Source organism: Grampus griseus, assembly GCF_964374135.1.
Source record: "Grampus griseus genome assembly, chromosome: 12".
Taxonomy (NCBI): domain Eukaryota; kingdom Metazoa; phylum Chordata; class Mammalia; order Artiodactyla; family Delphinidae; genus Grampus; species Grampus griseus.
In genome coordinates, this window is record NC_139006.1 from 69,766,455 (window position 1) to 69,788,174 (window position 21,720).

Here is a 21,720-nt window from a genome sequence, read left to right on the forward strand (position 1 = left end):
TTGTAGATACCTTTAAATATTTCATAGATCATACAGATGTTTCACACTCTACCTTGAAAGGCATGAAGCATCTTTCCTGAGAAAATGTTTAGAGTTATACACCAAAGAGAATGATGAAAAAACCTACAGGTAATTCACCTTTTAGGATGACAAAGGTCTCCCATTATACCTTTAGCTGAAGTGTGTTCTGCTTTCCTGAGTGTCAGTATGTTTGTATTTCTACAAGTTAGAGTTTTCTTTTACTTATAGCAATTTCAAATTCCACCTGTAACGAATGCATGTATCAAAATGTAAGTCACTTTCATAAAATCACTAGACATATAATTCCAAGCTCATGAATTCAGATTCCTCCTGGCTGCAGACAGCAGCCACTGTTCCTTTGAACCCATAATGAATACCTTTTTATGGAGGTATGAGCTAACAGCACTGTGTTCTGTTCTTTCCCCTAAACATTTTACTTAGATAATATTAACAAAGATCGAAAAGAAAATCAGTCACAAAGGCAGAATCACAAGGTGTATTTCTTTGTGCTGATGTGCGGGTTGCCTCTAGCAACCAAAGTTCAATCCCAGCTGAAGAACAGCCGCCTCCTAAGGTGTTGTGAAGCAGGCAGAATTCTTGACTTTGGAGGGTTGTTTGGTTTGGGGAATTAGCTAAAAAGAATCTACTCCTTTTTCTGCCCTTAATTCAGTAGAGAATAACTCTCCCACTGACCATGGGTTAGGAGATGAATTTATATCATGGTAAGATATTTCTTATGATCCAAAAGTCAACTTTAAAATATAGCATTTATTCACACACATACACACACACAGATATCGCAGGTTCAGTACCAGAGCACCAATCTAAAGAGAATATCACAATAAAGTGAGTCATATGAAATTTCTGGTTTCCCAGTGAATCTAAAAGTCATGTTTACACTATATTGTAGCCTGTTAAGTGTGCAATAGCATTATATCTAAATATATATATATACATACCTTAATTTAAAAACACTTTATTGCCAAAAAATGCTAACCATCATCTGATGATGCAAGGTTGCCACAAACCTTCAATTTGTAAAAAAAACCCCAGAGTCTGTGAAGCACAGTAAAAGGAAGCATGCCTGTATATTCTTCCTTATGTTTAGGTACAGTCAGCCCTCTGTACCTGCAGGTTCCACACTGACGATTGATTGAATCCATGGATGTGGAAACCATGGATACAGAGGGCCAACTGCACGCTGCCATTTTATATATGGGACTGAGCATCCGAATGGGCTTTTGTACCCGAGGGGGCTCTGGGAACCAATCTCCTGTGGATACCTAGGGATGACTGTACATAAAAACCACTATCAAAAGGTCAAAGTTGACAACCTTAACCAGTCCCTTCAGCAAAAATCTGCCAAAAAAAAAAAATTCCGTTTTTTTTTTTTTTAAGTTTAAAGCAAAATTCATCTTCCATCGTAGGAAAGCATCTGGTTTCTTCATCCATTAGTAAGTTTTGAAGAAAGAGGTCCTTTCTTTGAATATATATTGGTTTGATTTTCTGAAATGTCATCTTCCTGCAAAGTTATTGATGTATACATTAAATATAATACAATACATTCCATTAAATACTGTCATTGAGCAGTTTTAATATGTAAATTTAGACTGTGTTTCAAGGAGTAAGTAAGACGCAGGTAGTGGTCTTTCTCATTCAGATCTTCAGCCAGGCGCCTCATTTCCGTAGCCTAACCAACATCAAATATGGAGTCATGCTTTCAGTCTTCAATTCACTGTAGAAAAGACCACACAATTCTCAAAATCGAGCACATAAAGCTTTACTGACATAACTGCTGTACCACCTTCATTACCATCTCCACTACTGCTGTACTACCAAGTCTGAACAAATTGCTTTAACCGAGTTGATGATGGTTAATTGATTCTAATTCCCCATGAGGCACAGTAGAAGCACGTTATGGATGCATTAACCTTAGGTAAATGCATCTGGTTGTAAGAGGACAGGAGTGAGGAAGAGTGAGGGTGTGTCTGCCCTTCTACTCAGTGAAGATGTGCACCAGAGTGACTTGGAGATGGGACACACAAATAGACTGTTCTGTCAGGACGTTTTAGTTCTGTGGGTTTCTCATAGCCTAAACGTCTCTCCTCACTGTGTGAGTCTAGTTTAAAAAATATGTATACACACACACACACACACACACACAAATATACACACGCACACATCAATATGTGTGTGCACACATATATGTATATATGTGTGTTTTATTGTTGCTGTTTTGCTGTTTTCTAACAACCTGATCCTTAATACCCAGCAAACCATTTCTTTGGTGTTCAACTTAAGAAACATCTATACGTTCTAATGCTTGGGGAAAAAAAAAACTTTTTTTTTTTTCCTGCACTGACTGAGAGAATTCTATTTTATGAGTGATATAAGAGATTTGCCAAGATTAATTTTTAAATATATGTGATGCTTGTTTTTCTTTGCATTAACAGCTACTTTTACATTCTAATTCCTCCCGAGAGTTATAATTCCATTCTACGTTGGTGAATCTAGACTTACCAAACCATACTACCACTTACATTCTCAAACGGCCAATTGGTCAGATTTCATTTGGCAAACATGAGACCTACCATTATAGATATATCATTACTGTTGGAATTTCTACCAAAATTATAAAACAAAGGGCATATTCATTCCAGTTTCCCTATTTCAATTAGGAAAATTTCCCATTTGACCTTTCCTCAGTCATAGGGAGAAAAAAAGTCTTTAAAACTACCTTTATTAATGAACTGCAGCTAAAGAACTGGCCATAGAAGTCATTCTCTCAAACTCATCCCCTCTGTACCAGCCTGAGTCTCATCACGCAATACTGGAGTCAGTACAATATGGAGACCACGTGTTGCTCCTTCCTCTGCTCCACTCTGGCTCCATTCCCTCCAGGGTCAAAACAGCTGAGGTTGGCCATGATACCTCACTACCCCAGGAGGATGTATCTGGTAAAGGAGCTAAAATCGACCATCCTCCCTTTCCTTGGAAAGTCATGCTTCCCTTTCTATTCTAAACTCTTCATCTCTTCCTGCTCTGAGATGTCTGCTTCTCTTACTGCTTCTAAAATGTGGGCATTTCATTTCCTCTTTCAATACTTCTCGGGCTTAATTTTCCTTTTTAGACGTTGCAGGGCTATTGGCCAAAAAGTTAATGACTTAGCCTCTGGGGGCCCAAAGATTTTAGAAGACTTGATGCATAATGCTTCATCTCTAGTCTCTAATTACATACATCATTAGCAAAGTGAAGCATGGTTGCAGGGTGTCTTGAAGAGGGAGAAAGATCTACTTGACTCCCTAGACTGGGGCTAATCATAGGGGACCTGATTCTCCACGTCAGGCACTGTGCAGAAGAGAGTTTCAGAAAATGGGTTTCGGCCCTAGAGAGACTAGGCTGGAAATTCAAAAGTTGCTAGAACAGGAAGTTTTTAGTCACTTTCTAAATGATTCATGTAATTACAGACTATGTTTTCTTTTAAGTGATAATTTCATGGAATTTTATGGAAATGAGACTTGAGTCCAGAAGTCTTTTTTTTTTTAACAAACCTGTCACTTCTGATTCTGTCAACATTAGAAAGTGATTTGATGGTTTCGACTATTATTTCCATTGCTTTAGGGGTCATTATCATTGCTTCATTCATTTGTTATTAGGTAGTTGTTGAAGACACTTGCCTTTAACAATGCAGGAAATAAAGGGAAAAACAAGGAACTATTCCTGCCCTCTTGACACTTACAATCGACTTGAGAGACAGACATGGAAACCTAAATAAATACACATGATTTATGATTAAAATGCCCATCAGTGACACAGAAAATATGAGCAATGGAGGAACAAGGATGGTGGAGGAGATAATCTGTACTGTTTGGATGAAGCCAAGACTGGGCTTGTTTTATGCCAAAGAAGAGGAAAAACGATATCTAAATTTGTTCATTCATTTACTCATAAAGTAAGTATTCGTATATCAGGCTTCAAGGATTCAGTGGTTAACAAGATTAATAGAGTTCCCACTCTCAAAGAACTGCGAGACAGACTGTAAACACGTGATTACATAAGTACTAATTGAATGGATAATTTCTCAAGTGGTATAAATGTCAACCGTGTTCAACAGGAGTCGTGAAGGCAGATGGTGGGGGCGGAAGAGAGGCCTTACCTTGTAGAGACGGCCTTGGATACCTTCGGCCTAGGAATTTCAGACCAAAGTGCCACCTTGGTTTTTAGTTCTTTGTTCTGAAATAGAAAACAAAAATTGTGCAGAGATCACATGCATGTTAGCACATTTACTAGCCATGTGCTTAGTGTTTCTGGACGATCCACCATCTACATCCCTGTTTAGCAGTAAGTCTGTTGTTTCAGTCACTGTATTAGAACACAGAACATGGCCAGTTGCGAGTCCCCAAATATTACTTCTGAAAATACAAACACTCCTTGAAAAATGCATAATTTACCAAGGGATTCAAATTCAGTATTCTGACTTAGCCTCTGAAATTCAACAGCTGAACTCTCTGTTTCAATTTACAGTTTCTTTTATATGGACAGATGCGAAGAACTTCATGAAAGAACTCTATTAAAGAACCTTTTGAAAGACATGCACAATATTTATTACACATTTGTCTTTCTTGTGCAATCTCTTGATTAGAAACTCCATGAAAATAGGCACCATCTGTTCTTTTGGTTCACGGCATCTTTAGCCTCAATTTTCTCATCGAAGCCTCAGTTTCTTCATCTCTAGTAGTAGTGGTCCTGACTACCATATATAAGGTGGAAGAAACAGATATCATACAACCATAATATTTTAAATCTGGAAGCACCTTGGAATTCTGGGAGATAATGCAATGGCTAATAACGGGAAGGGAAAGCGTTTAAGTTTTCAGGTACAAATCCTAGCACAACCACTTGCTAGCTGTGTGACCTCATTTAGTTTACTTATCCTCTCTGTGCCTAATTTCCTCATCTGTATTAACAGATATGATCATAGTCTCTTCTTCACAAGTTCTGAAATGAAATAAAAGTACATAAACTACTCAGCTCGGTGTCTGGCACAGGTTTTAAGAATGAAAGGCAGTTGGTTATGACTTTCTAGTCCAAGGCCCATTATTATATATTATATATAAAAACTGAGGTCCAAAGAGTTTAAGTGCCCAACATCTTGTTCAGGGCAGAACTGAAGATTCAAAGTCAGGTCCTCCGATAAATGGGAAGGAAATCCAAAAAAGAGGGGATATATGTATAAGTATAGCTGATTCACTTTGCTGTACAGTAGAAACTAACATTGTAAAGCAACTATACTCCAATAAAAATTAATAAAAAGAAAAAGTGAAAGAAAAAACCCCCACAAAGTCAGGGCCTCCCAGTCCAGAGACAATACTTTCTCTACAATGCAGCAAAGCCAAACAATTGCTTTTTACAGATCTGGAAAGTGAGACTTTCCAGTGAAGACTCATGCCCAAGGTTGACTTGCCAGTTGGCTGCATGGGCAGGCCAGAAGTCCTTCAAGGATACATCTGTACAGAAAGTTCTGGGCCTGAAAGGTAACCGTGGGAGGAAGGCAGAAGAGACACCACGGCTTTCAAAGAACAGCAACACACCAGCTCCCTTCCCGTGTAGGAAACGAAGGACTGAATAAAAGTTATTTTGTAAGACTCCATCTGCTGGTTTGGAGTAAGCCAGCACCAGAATGCATGGTTTTGGGAAATAGACACCAGAATTTTGATGGAAGCAGAAGAGTTCATAATTCTGAGTACCTAGCAAATGTCAAGACTTTTGCCTGGTGTTTTCCAGACATTCTTTTCTTCGATATAAACTCATCTCTGAGGAGTAACTTTCATTGTTGTTATGTATGTGAAAGAAATAAAGCTGGCAAAACTCAAATTGACGAGGAACCTTGCTTCCAATGACCCACAGGTAGTATATGCAGCATGGGTCTGCAAATGTGCAGGCTTTATGCAGGCCTGTCTGACTCCAAAACTCATGCTCTTTTCCCTGCAAGAAGTTATTTTTCTGTGACCAGAGGAATTCGCCCAGCCTCCTTATATTACAAATAAGCAATCGGTGGACCCCAGGAGATAAAGAGATTCAGTGATTTCTGAAAGGATTCCAGGTATGATATATAGGAAAGAGAAGACAGCAAACTGTCAGGGAATTAATCAACAATGAATCTACCCCAAACATCCAGCCCCCCGCAATACATCCAGTTACTCGGTCCCTGCCATGTCTGCAGCACCATACCAGTAGCAGAGGGAATGTGACACAGCACAAGAAAGGATAGTATCTTCCCTTTTAGTACACAAGATGCACCGTATGGTGGAGGTGATAAACATGTGACCATTCAAAAATTAAAAATAAATTAATTAAATGCGATTCAAGAGATGCCATAAGGCAGCCAGTAATTCAAAGGTATAAACAGAAATCAGTGTGACTAGAATAATTTTCCTACACAAGGACGTTTAACCTGGACCTTGAAGACAAGGTGAAATGGGTTAGGTGGAAAAAAGGGAGAGAAAAAAGATGAAGACACAGTTCTTTAAGTGTAGTCCTGGAATCAACAATCGGAACATCCCCTGGGAACTTATTAGAACTACAAATCCTCAATTCCCAACCAAGCCATTGGACCAGAAATCCGGGGTGGCCAGGTGATGTGTTTTAAGATATTCATCAGATGATTCTGATGTCTGCTCACATCGGAGAGCCACTGGACCAGAGTAGTTTTAAATGTTGGTTGTATATTGGAATTACCTGGGAGATTTACAATCTAGTGATGCCTGGGTCCTACCCCCAAAGTTTCCATTTAATTTGGTTGTAATCTACGTTCAGGAGTTTTCAAAACTCCACAGGTGATACTAATGTACAGTTAAGATGAAGAACTACTGAACTAAGGAAAGCAGAGACAAGATGTGAATTTTGTACCTTCTTACCCCTCGGCATCTACACAGAATAATAACTAAAAGATGGAGCAAAAATCTTCACACTTGAATCATTTCACTGTGATATTTCAAGAGTTAAGCACTTAAGTCTCACTCAGGAAATGTACTTCAGATTTGACAAATTGATGATATAGATGTTCCTTGTATAATGGAGATATATCGAATATACACTCCAAACAAGTACAGGCATATATCAGGGCCAAGTACGTGGCTAAGAAAAACTCCTCTCTGTACAGTACTTTACAAGTTATGAAGCACAACTCGAAACACAATATCATGATGACAACAAGCATTGGAATAAAAATATTTTTGTGGCTGGACAAGTATGTAAAAGCTATTTGGAGTTTTTCCAAAATAAACTCCTACTTTCTGAAGTTGTTGCCTTCCAAACATTGCAGAAGCATAAGAGTTATCACCTTAGACTGTCTTTATTTTCATATATTTCAACTTCTGTGATGATTTATTTCATCTACTGGATTTAGGTCTTCATTTTTTTTATTTTATTATTTTTTGTGTGGTACGCAGGCCTCTCACTGTTTGTGGCCTCTCCCATTGTGGAGCACAGGCTCCGGACGCGCAGGCTCAATGGCCATGGCTCACGGGCCCAGCCGTTCCACGGCATGTGGGATCTTCCTGGACCGGGGCACGAACTCGTGTCCCCTGCATCGGCAGGTGGACTCTCAACCACTGCGCCACCAGGGAAGCCCTAGGTCTTTATTTTTGATTCATGGGCTTTCATATGCTTTTCTTTAACTAGAACAACCAAATGCATGAGTTTTCATCATTAGTTTACAAAATTACAAATCAATGACCAGAGTAAGTCCACCATTATTATGACTCTATCCAAGGATAGTTCACGGACACAGTTTTCCAAAAGAACCTAATTTTTGCATACTTAAACTTCTAGCAACATGCTCTTGGAAGTAAATTAAATTTTAGGGATGATGGTGATTACATAAAGTAGGATACTCTTCAAAGTCTAGAAAATGGAGTAATTTCTGAAGATGCATTTTCATATGAGCATGTCATTAGTGAAGAAGTTAGAAATGTGTGAAATGTGAGATGAATTTCAGAGCTGTAAATTAAGATGATGAAAGATATGCCAAAGTAGAAAGAAAAGTAAATAATTTTGGCAGAGTTAAGCAGAAATTTTCTGGTGATACTTAAAAGAGGTTTAAAATCCTGAAAGATTGAAAAGAAAAAAAAGGACAGAGTTAGATGAGTGAATTTTATCCCCTTGTAGGGGGGGGGGAGAGGGTGGGAAGTCCTTGGTAGGATAGAAAAGAATACACAGAAAAAAGTATTAGTTTCCATGAGTCAAAAAACTGGAAAACAGAAAAACATTTAATGTAGTAACTGTGACAATGGCTAAAATACATACAAATGATTCTGCAAATTTAACATTATATCTGTTCATTTAGACTCAAATGCAGCCGAGTGATTTTGAACAAGTGTCTTAACTTCTCTGAATCTCAGTTTAATCCCTGAGGGAATAAATAATAATTTTCTCCCAGAGTAGCTTTGAAGATTAAACAAAATGAAGTATGTAGCATGCCTTAAAAGAGATGAGTTATTATGGATGAGAAAACTATGTTGTCTGTATGGTTTAGAAAGTTGATGTCTTTAAAAGGGTTGTTCAGCTCTGGTGACCAATTTTTCACAAACTGAATCGGCTCACACCGTTATTTCAAAATAGGATAGTCCTAAGTTTGTGTACAAGATAGTGCACCCCTGCGTGCCCTCCCCGTTTAAGATCTTCATAACGAAGCATTGACTAGGGCTAGACTAGAAACAGGTTCACTCCAGCTCAAGCACTTACTAAATTCAGGTACCTGGCCCAAGATCACAGGCTCAGAGATGCTCTTCCTGACTCCCATCACTTTATAACTGTCACATTGTTTTACTCTTTTTGGAGCAGTTACCCATCCCTAATTAAGTTGTATACTTACTTGTTTATGTATTTACTGTATGTATCTTCAATTAAAATAAAGCTAGATGAAGTCAGGACAGTGTGTCCTGTTCCTACTATGTACCTACCACTTAGAACATTTCCTGGTACATCATAAACACACAAAACTATTTGCTGAATAAATAAACTAATGTGGCTTGGCCGGGCTTTTTAAAGCTGAAACGGGCGTTGTAACATTCCTTACAGTGAAGGAAATGATTTATCTACTGAAGACAAAAAATTTTGAGGTCATAAAAGACATTCATCAATACTGCTTTATCTGAAGACTTTTTTAAATAAAAGAGAATGTTAGAAAATAGTAGTTTGAATCAACTTCATACAGAGAATCTTAGGCAGTACTGAGAGATGCTGTCCCATCAATGTGGGCAGACTGCATCCAACCAAGAAGTTTCCATGAGGAGAACACAATCTATTGCTTCCTCCTATGACACTGAGTGGCTAGTCTGCAATTATTTGCTAAATTTGGGGATATAGAAGTAGTGCAATGGAAGCAATACATTATTCTGGTCTAACTATTATACCAAAAGGCCAATTGGATAATGTAGTGTATAGGTTAAGTTGCCGGTTTACTTAGGACAATAAAATTAGCTTTGGGGATGATATAAATAGAGACACAACTAAAAATATAAGATTGAATTAGAAGCAGTAGCACCATTGATGCCCTGACTCTGTGATGAGGGCTAACACTTAATTAGACATGACCAGAGCCTAGGACCATAATGAAAGATCAGAGAAAGACAACAATCTCTCCAATTAAAATGTATTACAGATGTATGATAATTAAAGCAGTAGGGCATTGGAGCCAAATAGGCAGATACACCATTGGAACAGATTTCCAGCATAAAAATTTAGTCTAGGATATATCAGCGTTTCAAAATCATGAAGGAAGGCCAGACTGCTCAATAAAGTGAGACAACTAAAAAATTAGATCCCTACCTTACACCGGACTGCCTTGAATTACAGATAAACTTGGATCTAAATGAGAATTCCGTGTCCCCTGCATCGGCAGGCGGACTCTCAACCACTGCGCCACCAGGGAAGCCCTAAGCACATGTGTTTTTCATCTCTACTTTCTTAGATTTCATTAGAATGATACCAAAGGATTTTTAAATATTGAAATCCCTTAGTAATAAAGAGGAAAAAAGAGGGCTATTAGCAGATCAGAAATGTCAGAACTGAAAGACTGAATGTGAGTAAAGAGTTAACTGCAAGAGCAGAGGCAGCAGCAGGTGAGGCTGTGGCAGCTGAGGGAGATGTCTGATCCAGCAGACATGGAAATTCAGAGAACACAGATCAACAATCTTAAAAATGGATAGTCTTCGAGTTACCAATTCAACTTCTAAAAATGTATCTTAAGGGAGGAAGTAATTATACAAATAATCGGTAACGTTTGTAAAAGTCTGTTGAATTCATTGCTGTTTACAAAAGCTGTACTGGAAAACAATCCAACAGCAGGGATTAAGTTAACTAAGTTATTTCATAGCAATACAGTGGAAACCTTGGTGGCTCTTTAAAAAGATAATGTAAATTTAATTTGCCTGGTAAGCAAAGACTTTCTTGTTATACTGTTCTATAGAGAAAAAGAGCCCTTAGCATGGCCTAAAGGCTTTTTATGATCTAGCACCTTCCTACCTTTCCAATGTCATCCTACGCTATTTACAGCTTTTAGATTAGAAGCACCCACAATGGCCTCCTGTCTGGCTACCTGACAGGCCCTACCACCCAGTTTTCCACAAAGGTCATATTGAAATTCATTTTCTTAGAGAGATTGTTCCCACCCACCAATCTAAATGGTCCGTATACATTCCTCCATCCAGGTATTATTGCCCAGAGTATTTTGTCCTTTTCCTGCAGAACTTTTCCAAGATATTATTAGTTACATATTAATTTATTTATCTATCTCCCTCATCAGTTAGTAAATTCCAGACAGCAGGGCTCATGTCTATTTTGTTCAACATTGTTTATCCAAACGTAGTGCCTACACCATAGTAGCCACTCAATAAGTATTTATAGGGGCTTCCCTGGTGGAGCAGTGGTTGAGAATCCGCCTGCCGATGCACGGGACACGGGTTCGTGCCCCGGTCAGGGAAGATCCCACATGCCGCGGAGCAGCTGGGCCCATGAGCCATGGCTGGTGAGCCTGCGCGTCCGGAGCCTGTGCTCCGCAACGGGAGAGGCCACAACAGTGAGAGGCCCACGTACCGCAAAAAAAAAAAAAAAAAAAAAAAAGTATTTATAGACTTACGTAACTAATGATATGAAAAAATTGTTGAAACAAATAAAAGTTTAAAAACACAATAAAATGATGCCATATATAGTCTGTATCTCTAATATATACATACAAGTATGTAACAGGCACAAAATTCCCACAGAAATAGAGATATACACAACTGTGCTGAATAATTGCCCTTGGATGGTATGTTTGAGTGGTTTTCTTGTTATATTTGCTCATCCATATTTCCTAATTTGTATGGGATTAATGACCATATGTTAGTTATGTAAAAAAATAAAAAACAGTTATTAAAATATTATAAGAAAAATATTTATAAGAAAAAATATTTTATCAAGTAACATTTGTCAAAAGGCCACTACATAAGAAAAGTTGGGAGGAAATGCGTTTAAAGACATTTCTTAGGAGGAGGGGGCTCTAATGCGACATAAATCACATCACCTGATGTAAACTAACCAATTTACATCTTACTTAGGTGAGAATCTAAGGAAAACCCAAGATGCGATGAGCTTACCCTCTAAAATAAAGAGAACAGTGGTCCCAGGAAGGTAGAAACGGCAAAACAGGGGGATGGTTCCAAAACTTAAGTTGCAAAATATTTACAACCTCTTTATGTTATTATGATTTTTTTCTTCTGTTTGAGGGAAGCAGAAAGAATGTGGTGGTGGAAAGAATGGTGAGGCGTGTGCTGGGAGTCCAATCATGGAGCTCCTCTCTAGTCTGTCCTGGGGAAGAGAACAGCTCCAAAAGATAAGCAGGTTTCCATGGAAGACAGAGCATCTCTGGACAGGACAACGTGACACACAGAGAAGTCACAATGCTGAGGGATGCAGTAGAAAAGATGACCAGGTCTAGGCGGTCCGTGATGAGCTATTCAACAGAGACAGAAGGGGTGACACTGAGCACAAAGCAGAGCTGGGCTGGAGACACCTGGGGGTCGTCAGGTGCTCCAATAACCACAGGGCTTCTCTGTACTTCCTGTGAGGTAGGGGTACCACCAGCCTAGGACTGCAGCTCAACACCTGAAAAGGGCTTCCCCAGTCAAGGCGGGGATGAGTGGGCAAAAGTAAAGCACATCTTATCACAGTGTAGTATAAAGGTTTATGATAAGTTTTAAAACACTGAAACATAAGAAAATTTCAATTGGCTTCTTGAAGTAGGTGAGCCCTGAGGCGAAGCTTGGATGCCCTGATGGATACGGATGGAGAAAGAGGAGGAATAGTAAGTCTCAGGACGGGGGAAAGAAACAAAGACAGGAGACAGCAGACCCGGCTATCTGGCTAGAGCTGAGTTCACGCAAGAGAGGCCTTGACCAAGCTTCTAACTCAAGTCCACATCGAGAGATAGTATCACTGGTCTCCCCAGTAGAGAAAGTATTCTGGAACATTTGAATAAACTTTCAACAATTCTTTAGTAATATTTAATATTAATAATTTAATAATATAAAATTATGTTTAATACTTAATATTTTAATAATGATTAAGAGTACCTCCCCCACAAAGCTATAATTCTTATACATAGAAGATGCACACACACACTCACAAAAAGGCATTCATACCCACATAGAGACACATGCATGTCCTCACACATACACCTAGACACATCACACACAATCACACAGACACATTCACATACAGTCACACAGACACATTCACATACAGACATACTTGGACACAGTGTCACACTGGCACACCATCGCACACAAGCACTCACAAACACACAGGACACATTCGTACGCAGGCTCACAGATATACTGAACACACACATAACTCACTTCATACTGAAATATAGAACAGGTTCCCTCCTTACCTGGGCTTCAAGTATGTTAACTTTTTCTTTCAGATCTTCAATTCTTTTATCTTGTTCTTTTAAATTATTTTTTAAGCCTTCCATCTAAGATTTAAGAAACACAAATGCAAAAATCTTGTCAGGCAACAGAGAATAGTTCCTTAAGTCAGAAATTGTACAGGTTTCTGTGGTCAAGTAATGTTTATCAAATCAACAAAATTAAATCCCAAGCATTAGCGGACTCAGCAGGCTACAGAAAATAACAGGACAAATTGGCACCTGGGGACGAGAGCACACAGACAGTGCAATTAAACACTTTAATCTTTAGAAAACCTGTTTAAACCAAACTCAGCAGGAGTGCATCCTGTGGAACAACACTGGTCCTTGTTCTGTGTCTCAGCCACCTAACATTTTCATCCTGCACAGGCAGAGGCCAGGGGACATGATGCAAGGCCGTGGTCTGGCATGGGGAAGCTCCCTGCGGCAGAGATCTGGTCAACCAGCAGCATATTAAGGTGAGCCCACTTTGCTTCGGAAGAAAAGCATCTGTTAAGAGGCAACATGGAACTGGGGCATGTGGGGTGATATCCAGGACGGTGCCAGAAGAGAAGAAACACGTGGATTCCAAGGCTAGCTCTATCATTTAACTACTGTGGGCCTCAGTTTTCTCATCTGTAAAATGAGGACATGGGATGCCCCCCCTGTCCTCCCTGACTCGCAAGTGCTATGACTCAATTCTCTGGCTGTTTGGAGAGGTCCTACCGCAGCAAGCATGAATGTTACATTTATGTCAAGAAGGCATTTGAGTCATTTAGAAGGACTCCTTCTAGAAACAAATATGAGGTAGTTTAAAAAAAAAAACGAATGGATGAAGTTCTGGTTTTAAGTCTAAAGCAGATTCCCAAACCAGATCAATACAAATCTTGATGTAAACTGTATGAGTATGCAATTCACCATCCATCTGGCTGCCATCACGATGACCTCTTCTCTTTCACCTGCCAAGATGTTCCCAGCGAGGAAGGGCCAGGTTACAGCCCTGTGCTAACACACCCTCTACGTAAATTAACCACTTATGAGGTTATGAAAACAGAGCATTTCTTCTTCAAGAAAGGGCTGAATCTCCTAATCTACAAAATTTGCTAAAGAACAGCGTGCGTTATCTAGCTCAGAACACTTAAAAAAAAACCCCAAAACATCTAAAGAGCAAACACAATTCCCCACATATCTTCGTTGAGAACATCACAGATGTCGGCATAGAGACAAGAGAGGACACTGAAAACAGAGCCTTGTCACATGGGGATAAAAAGGAAATGTCAACGGGGAGAAGAATCTCAGTGCTCGTAGAGTCCAGGCAAGCCACACGTATTTGGTCTCCTCACTGGAAACACACTAGCTACCGCAGAAACACACTTGATTAATCTGACCTCCTGGATGACACTGCGCAGGCTCTGGTGCTGGGAGTGAATCACAGACTGCAGATGAGAGATCTGCTCCTGGAGGAGGGAAATCTCCTTTTGAAGATCCTGGCAACTGGAAATGCAAAGGAAAAAAAGAGAGAAAGGTTTGCTAAAGCATTATACAGCTATTTTTACAGCTGTGCTACCAGGATCTCCTCACTGACTCTACCGCTGGGCAACATGTAGGTAAGATGCCCAGGGTCCCTTATGCCAAACAAGACACACTGAAGATAAACAGTCATGAAGCATGCTCTGATTAGCTCAGACATGAACTTGAATGAGAGGATCGATTCATGTCCAAAGCTCCTCTCTGGCCACCTGTGACTCCCTCCCTCCAGCAGGTAGTTGAGTCAAGTTGCATCGAACCAGGTGAAGCACTTATATATCTAACCTGTCTCACCTAAGAGCATCCACAGACCTAGCGTCCATCAGAGCACACACATATGGGATAGTAGCGTTAGAACATGGGGCCAGGAATGGAGACTCAACACACATATCAGAAACCAACTTCCAAGGATACAGGGCTTAGTATAGGTTGTGAATTGCCTGTTTTGTCTTTTTTTTTTTTTGGCTTCCTATTTTTGTTAATTCTACTACATGTAAATAAGGCAAGGAAAGAAAAATTAAATTCCAGCTAATATTTTGAGTCCACATGAACCATGGTGAAGAAAGATGAGTGAAGTTTGAATTTAAATTATTCATCCTTTCCCAAAGCTCCATTTAAGTAACTGGTATGGATTACATGCCTTTTGACTATTTCTCTTCTTGCCAATGTTATTAGAGTTTGAGGCAAAATGCCTGAGACAAGACCCCTAAACTTGGGAGCATTGTAATTTTGGAGTCACATAACCTTTCTAAGCCTCAGCATAACAGGTATAACAATCCCTACCTTTACAGCATTGAAAGATTATACGGTACACTTAAAGAGATAAAGTGAATGTGCTTTCTGAAAACGAGCGTTTTATAAAGTAATATATTATTTTAGCTTATTAAGGTTTCACAATTAGTAGCCAACGTCCAATTCAATCGCAATTCTGATTTTCACAGTCTCTACAAATATTACAAAGGTCATAGAAATTCATGTGACACTACGGCGGAACTTGTTCTCATTTTTTTCAAAAGAGTCTCCATTTTGTTTTACATCATGTACTAAAACATTGCTTCTCAAACTTAATATGCATTGGAGGATCTTGTTAAATTGTCAGGGATCTTGTTAAGATGCACATTCTAATCCGATAGCCTGGGGAAGGGCTTGAGAGCCTGCATTTCCAACATGCTCCCAGGTGTTCCAGTGATTTTGCTGGTCCATGAGCCAGGCTTTGAGTGCTTTGAGTAGCACAGCACTAATCCACTACAGTTGTCTCAATAATGTTTAATATACAGTAAAGTCACTCAAAGCCGAGTAACTTTCAGGCAATTTGCAATATTTAAGACAGTCTTGATTTTTTCCCTTGTTCAGTTTTGTATGAGAGAGCTTTAAAAAGAGTTTGTTTTATTGTAGAAAAAATTAATTTCTATACAACTATAGAAATGTTTGCACAAGTACAAATGATGTATAATGATAGCCATTATTATTTATTTATCCTATGGAATGAAATAATTTATATTATAAAATACTGTACAATTACACAATGTATGTCACAAAATATACGTGAAATGTAGTTCATTATTGTTCATAGCATTAAAAAATGGAAACAATCCAAATGTTCATCAATAGACTGATAAAACAAATTATGCTGTATCCATGTTACTTTTATTTTACATATATATAACAGAGATAGACCAATAGACAATTTATATCAAAGATGATGTTACAGAATATTATAAAAGGATGGTCTTTTCAACAAATGATATTGTGACAACTGGATACTCATAGGAAAAAATGAAAAAGAAAATTAATCCTAACCTCGCTTCATCAAAAAAATAAATTCCATGTAGATAAAACCGGAGACCCAAAAAACTTTCAAAAGATAATACAGAAGAGCATCTTCATGAATTTGGAATAGAGAAAGATTGTTCAAATAGAGCTTAGAACAGTATTACCTGCAAAGTAAAAGATAAGTGTGACTAGACAAAAATTTTAAACTTCTAGTCATCAAATCAGAGTGAGTAGGATAGCCTCAAAATCTCGGTAACATAAATGACTAATAAAGGCATTGTATCCAGAATATATAAGGAACATCTACAGATCAATGGAACAGGAACTCAGCATAAAAATTAGAAAGTGACTCAAAAAGGCATTTCACAAAAACAGATGAGTCGTGGACATAAGGATCAAAGTGACACAGAGGCAAACGGAAATCTGGCCCACAGCTGGTGCTAAGATTCAAAATTGCTCCAGAGAGAAGGGAAAAAAAGAGAAAAGAAAAGGAGGAAAGAGGAGCCAGACTCAGGACTTTCCTGGGGAGTAATGAGAAGGAACTCGGGATGCTTTGCGGAGCCAGGTCGGCTTTGAGAATTCATAAAATATGAAAATACCGTATGTTATTAAAGGTGAGTATTCAAAATGGTCTCATCGTGTCTTATGATGACCCAGAACTCGGGGACTGAAAAGAAAAATAGTCTTTAGAAGGATGGGAGTGGGTAGATATGTTCTCGAAAATAGAAAACTCAGGAGATTTCCCCATGTATTTCAGGAGAATATTACCATCAAGCTCACCGTAAATAAATAAAAATCTGAAACAGGTCTTAAGATGGAAGAAAAGTATTTCTGGAAGCACTCTGGAGAGCGTAAGGGTTTCAGACTTATGTGCATTATACACTGGAACAGTGATTTAAGGAAGTTGCAAAAAAAAAATCTCTTAGGTTTATTCAACAAACAGAAAACCTAGTCATCCATTTAAGGTCTTTGAATGTGAGAATATAGCTAAATAAGCTGCATTTGAGCTCCCTTTAATCTCTGTTATTTATCTTTCAGCTGAAGCACTCAGTCTTAATGTACTAAAGCAAAACAGTAAGAAGAAACATAATGAAGGCCAGGCCTAGGAAAGGAGGCCAAACGTCTGTATCTAGGATTTATGCTCTGCTTCCCAATGCCTCAATATAAATACAAAGTCAATGTTGAAATTAAAATAGAATTGAATACTGCTGCTTCCAGAAAGATGTAGAAGATGTGTTTTCCCCTATTCTTCCTGTTAAGTCAACCCAAACCCTGAACATTGTACATCAACAAACACAAGAAGACTCTGAGAGGTGGAAAGAAGGAGGAACACTAGCTTGGGACCTTGGGATGCAGGGAACAACACAATGGTGACCTCCCTGGGTTTTCTTTTTGCTTTATAGATGCTAGGCTTGGAGCTGAGTAAGTCCACAGCCTAGAAACGGCAATGGGAGCATAGAAAAAGCCCAAACAAAAAGAGAGGAAAACCCTGGCTCCACCCTTTTGAGAAAGGGAACTGAAGATGCTCTCTCAAATCACTACGGATGGAGAGTGAACCGAGTACCATTTCTGGTCTTCTTCATGTTAGATTCCCTAGTGTTCAAGAGAGGAAGTCAATCTTATCTTTAACTTGCAGAAATGTGAAAACAAATGGTTTGTCTTTAGTAACACAGGATAACGGTAGAATGAGTACTAGGCAAGAAGCACATCCTCAATCTCTCTGCTGGCCAATGTCTGCGAAAGACTTGGTCAAAGGAAATCAAGGTCATGGAGGACTGTCTCTCCATCCAATGGTCAGGATACTTTAAAATCTATTTTGGGGTTAACGTCCACCACCCGAGGTAGCATTATTGAGTCCTGCCACACTGCCCTCTGCTGCTCGCTGTTCAAATGGCTTTGAGTGAATTGTTCTTTGGAGGCATGGTAACCTTTTTAAGAGTATTTTCTGAGGTACAGCTTCTGTGTTTACTATAATGATTTTGTTGAAGGCATCATTCATGGTACTTTTTATGAATATATCCTGGAAATTTTTCTCTCTGGACTTACAGATACATTAAAAAGAACTGGACGTTTCCTAAAGAACTGGTTGGGTTTAGTCATTTGGACATTGTGAATCACAAAACTAATCATAATTTTCTCGTTGGATTGGCTGCTAGAAAATTTAAAATTGAGTCAGTGGTCCACTGTGAGCACGTGTATACATTTTGTGGGGCAACCTCATTATATTACCTGTTCTTGTATCTCCTTGGCCTTCTCATCTAATCTATTTCCAGTTAAAGGATTATGTTACTTTTATGTAGTTTTTGTAAATGATCTTACATTTTCTTAGAACTCAGGGTACATAAATACATAATTGCAAAGGGTATGAGAACATGAGGATGGCCATATTTGCACAACCCCAGAACATAACCCTTTTAAGTCTTTATAAATTGTACTTATTATCAGGGATTAATGCATTATGCTGTTTATAGGAACGAAAATTCCAGAAGAAATAAAAAGAGCTAGATACTGAGAGACAAAATGAATGCAATAAAAGTGGCAACTGAAACTATGCTGCATGTACCAGATGCTGCTACTTCTGGGCACACTACTCATAGCATTGGGCATATGAATAACCCCATATGGAATTCCCACTTGAGAGAGAAGATAGTGAGATTGGTGGCATCCTGGAGCTTCTTTGAAGCTATGAAAAAATTATACTAGAATCTACAGGGACTCAGGTTTCCTGCTATTTAGGATTTGATGTTTCTTTGGACCTTTATGGTGGCCAGTGGAAGAGAGGGAAACCGACAATCACAACCATAAGAATAGGAGGAGCCAGGTCCTTGCCTTTCCCAGGCCAGACCAAGGTGAAAGAATAAACAAGACATAGGTATAGCTCTGTTCACATTTCAACCAGATCTCAGGAATATGTATTACTATTGCCAGTCAAAATCTTCCCCATTGTTGTTTTCAGTGGTAGCACTAGATGGGCGGGGCATGGGGGTGTTTAAGACAGCCCTCAAAACTACCAAAGATAAATGTAAGTAACAACAGTATGCTTCGACATGCAACCACATCTTCAAGATACCCTGTTTCTTCCTCTAAGGAATGTACCATCCCTAAGCAGCTTCTACAGGTATGTTGAAGCCAACATACTACTTGTCTTTACAAAGCCCAAATGTGTTCCCCAAGGGATAACTCTAAAATGGGCCTGTGTGTTTGTCTGTGACATCACAGGGCAGAGAGAAAAGTTGGAAAACTGCCTTCTGCTCGGAGCCACACAGGGGACTGAGGAAACCAGTCAGAGAAAAGGTCTCTGGAGTTTCCAGAAATAAGAGAAAAAAAGTCAAGTCTCCTCTATAGAAGAACAAGCACAGGCTTTGCTACGGCAATACTAGAGCCCAAACTCCCAGCCCTACAACTTCTGGAGAGCTGAGTGATCTTGACAGGTCATGTAACCAATTAGAAGCTCTGTTTCCTCCCTGAAAGGTCCGTGGAAAGATCAAATTAAATAAGGTCCCTCAGGTTACTTTATAAACCGAAAGGCACTATGGATGTGTCAGTTAGTAGTGATGGTAGTAGAAATATGGAGTCAACCTTGTTTTTAAAAAAGATGGCTTCTGCCAAACCTTTTTACTCCCGTTAACAGTAATTGTGAGTTTCTGCTGTATAACAAAGTGAATCAGCTATACATATACATACACACCATTGTAAAGCAATTATACTCCAATAAAGATGTTTAAAAAAAAAAGTAATTGTGAGAATTAGCTTAATATAATGGTACATACAAGTCCATGTGCAAGAAGAAACTCGTTTTCTTCTGAATTATAAAAGCTTAAAAGTTATCACCCTCAGAGACGCTTTCTAATATTAGAAATGCCAAGTTACAACATATTGAATTTTTTTATCTCTTTATCAAAATTGTAGAATGAAACTCACTGCAATTCAAGAAAGTCATGGCACCTATCAAACTATCTATGTTTAAGGGAAATTAAATCACCCATAGCCCCCTGCTCAGGGAAGAAGCCCTAGGCTATTCTTTGAGTAAGGGGAGGCCACCCACAAAGATGGGAGGGGACGCCTGCCAAAGGCTATTGGTTGGATGTCAATGCAGGGGTTGGTCAAGATGATCTATCTGTCCAATACAGGAAGTAATATTAGGCCAGTCAGACTCTTTCCTCTGGAATCTGAAAGGAAAATACAGAGAATACAAACCAGCTGGTGAAAAATGGTGGGAAAAGGTAATGAATCATCCAGGACGAACAAGAAAAGAGTGAAACTGCATAAACACGCATCACTAAGTGGGATCAGCAAAATAATCTGGTTTTTCAAATCACATTAGGTGCTAAAGGGTTGTCCTCCTGTCTTCCCATGAGTACATCTTCTTTATGGCCATATCTATTCAGTCTTAACCTAACAGAAGTCCTATTTATGGTAGCTTAACCAAGTCTCTGTTGTTTTAACTAAAAGAATCTGACTCATACTGATTTCATTTTCTTGTCACTTAGCAAAGTGAATACCTCTACGCACGGCTCAAAATAACAAGTAAAATAAATATTTGTGACACCTGCAATTTATGAAAACTGCACGAGCCAGGATGTTCAAACACCTTTCTGGAAACACAGAAGCTCCATTTCCCTCAAGATATTTCTAAAACCTCCTCAAGAGCTTTTTGAGAATTCTTTATCCTGACTGCTCATATATAATAGAACTGAAAGAATAGCTCAGCTTGGTTTTTAAAATCATTACATTTTTGGCTCAAAGACTGACAAAACCTCTATTATCAATAAAAAATCATGTTTTAAAGAATAAATCAAACTCATTGTCTGGACTCTTAATGGAAGGCACAGTGTACCAGCTGTAGTTCTGCTGCATGGAAAAGCTCTCTTTAGGGAAAAAAAAAAAAGAGGTAAGCCAAAAATTTACTTAGAGTTAAATTATGAGTATATACAAGTAATTCCAAAGACTTATGGATATTTTCCATAATATTTCCTTTATTCTGTACAGAGAGTACAGTGCTATGAAACTCAGAAATCCACCTTCTGGGGCTATATGCGTGTTCACAGGGAAGCGTATGAGGAAATTAATATCAGTGGTATCCCAGTGTGTTTCAAATATGTAGGTACAATTGCCAGGGTCAGCCCAGTTCTGGACTTTGGCTTATGAGGTCCAATGATGAGAAAGAGAGATAATGGGAAAGGAAAAGGAGATAGGAAAAAATCAAAAGACCAAGAGAAAGTGATGTCTGAGCAGATGTTATTGAATAAATGAGAATAAGAATGTGTACATTTTGAGATTCATAATAGTGCCTAGATCAAGAGGTCTAGATGGATAAACTAAGATCTTGAAATAGATTTGACTTTGGATGTTATATCAGAATATAGAATGATTGTGGTAGGTTTAGAATTAAAAGAAAAGAAAGGAAAGGAAAAGAAAAGAAAAAGTTCAGGAGATTTCATATGATATGA

The 21,720-nt window shown here is 38.7% G+C and overlaps 1 protein-coding gene across 4 annotated transcripts in view; it reads right to left on the reverse strand.

Moving 5' to 3' along the window:
* Positions 1 to 578: 578 nt before the first annotated feature.
* Positions 579 to 21,720, reverse strand: part of CCDC68 (coiled-coil domain containing 68) — a 50,424-nt gene continuing 29,282 nt past the window's right edge. For 3 of the 4 annotated variants that reach the window (XM_082667740.1, XM_082667738.1, XM_082667737.1), the window contains 4 exons: positions 14,359 to 14,464; positions 12,956 to 13,039; positions 4,178 to 4,254; positions 579 to 1,543 (listed from right to left, as the gene is read on the reverse strand). In XM_082667740.1, the coding sequence (XP_082523866.1) occupies positions 1,357 to 1,543; positions 4,178 to 4,254; positions 12,956 to 13,039; positions 14,359 to 14,464 (454 nt within the window). In that variant the 3' untranslated portion in view covers positions 579 to 1,356. Of the gene's footprint in view, positions 1,757 to 4,177; positions 4,255 to 12,955; positions 13,040 to 14,358; positions 14,465 to 21,720 lie in introns of all 4 variants that reach the window. The other variant, XM_082667739.1, reaches the window with a different exon arrangement.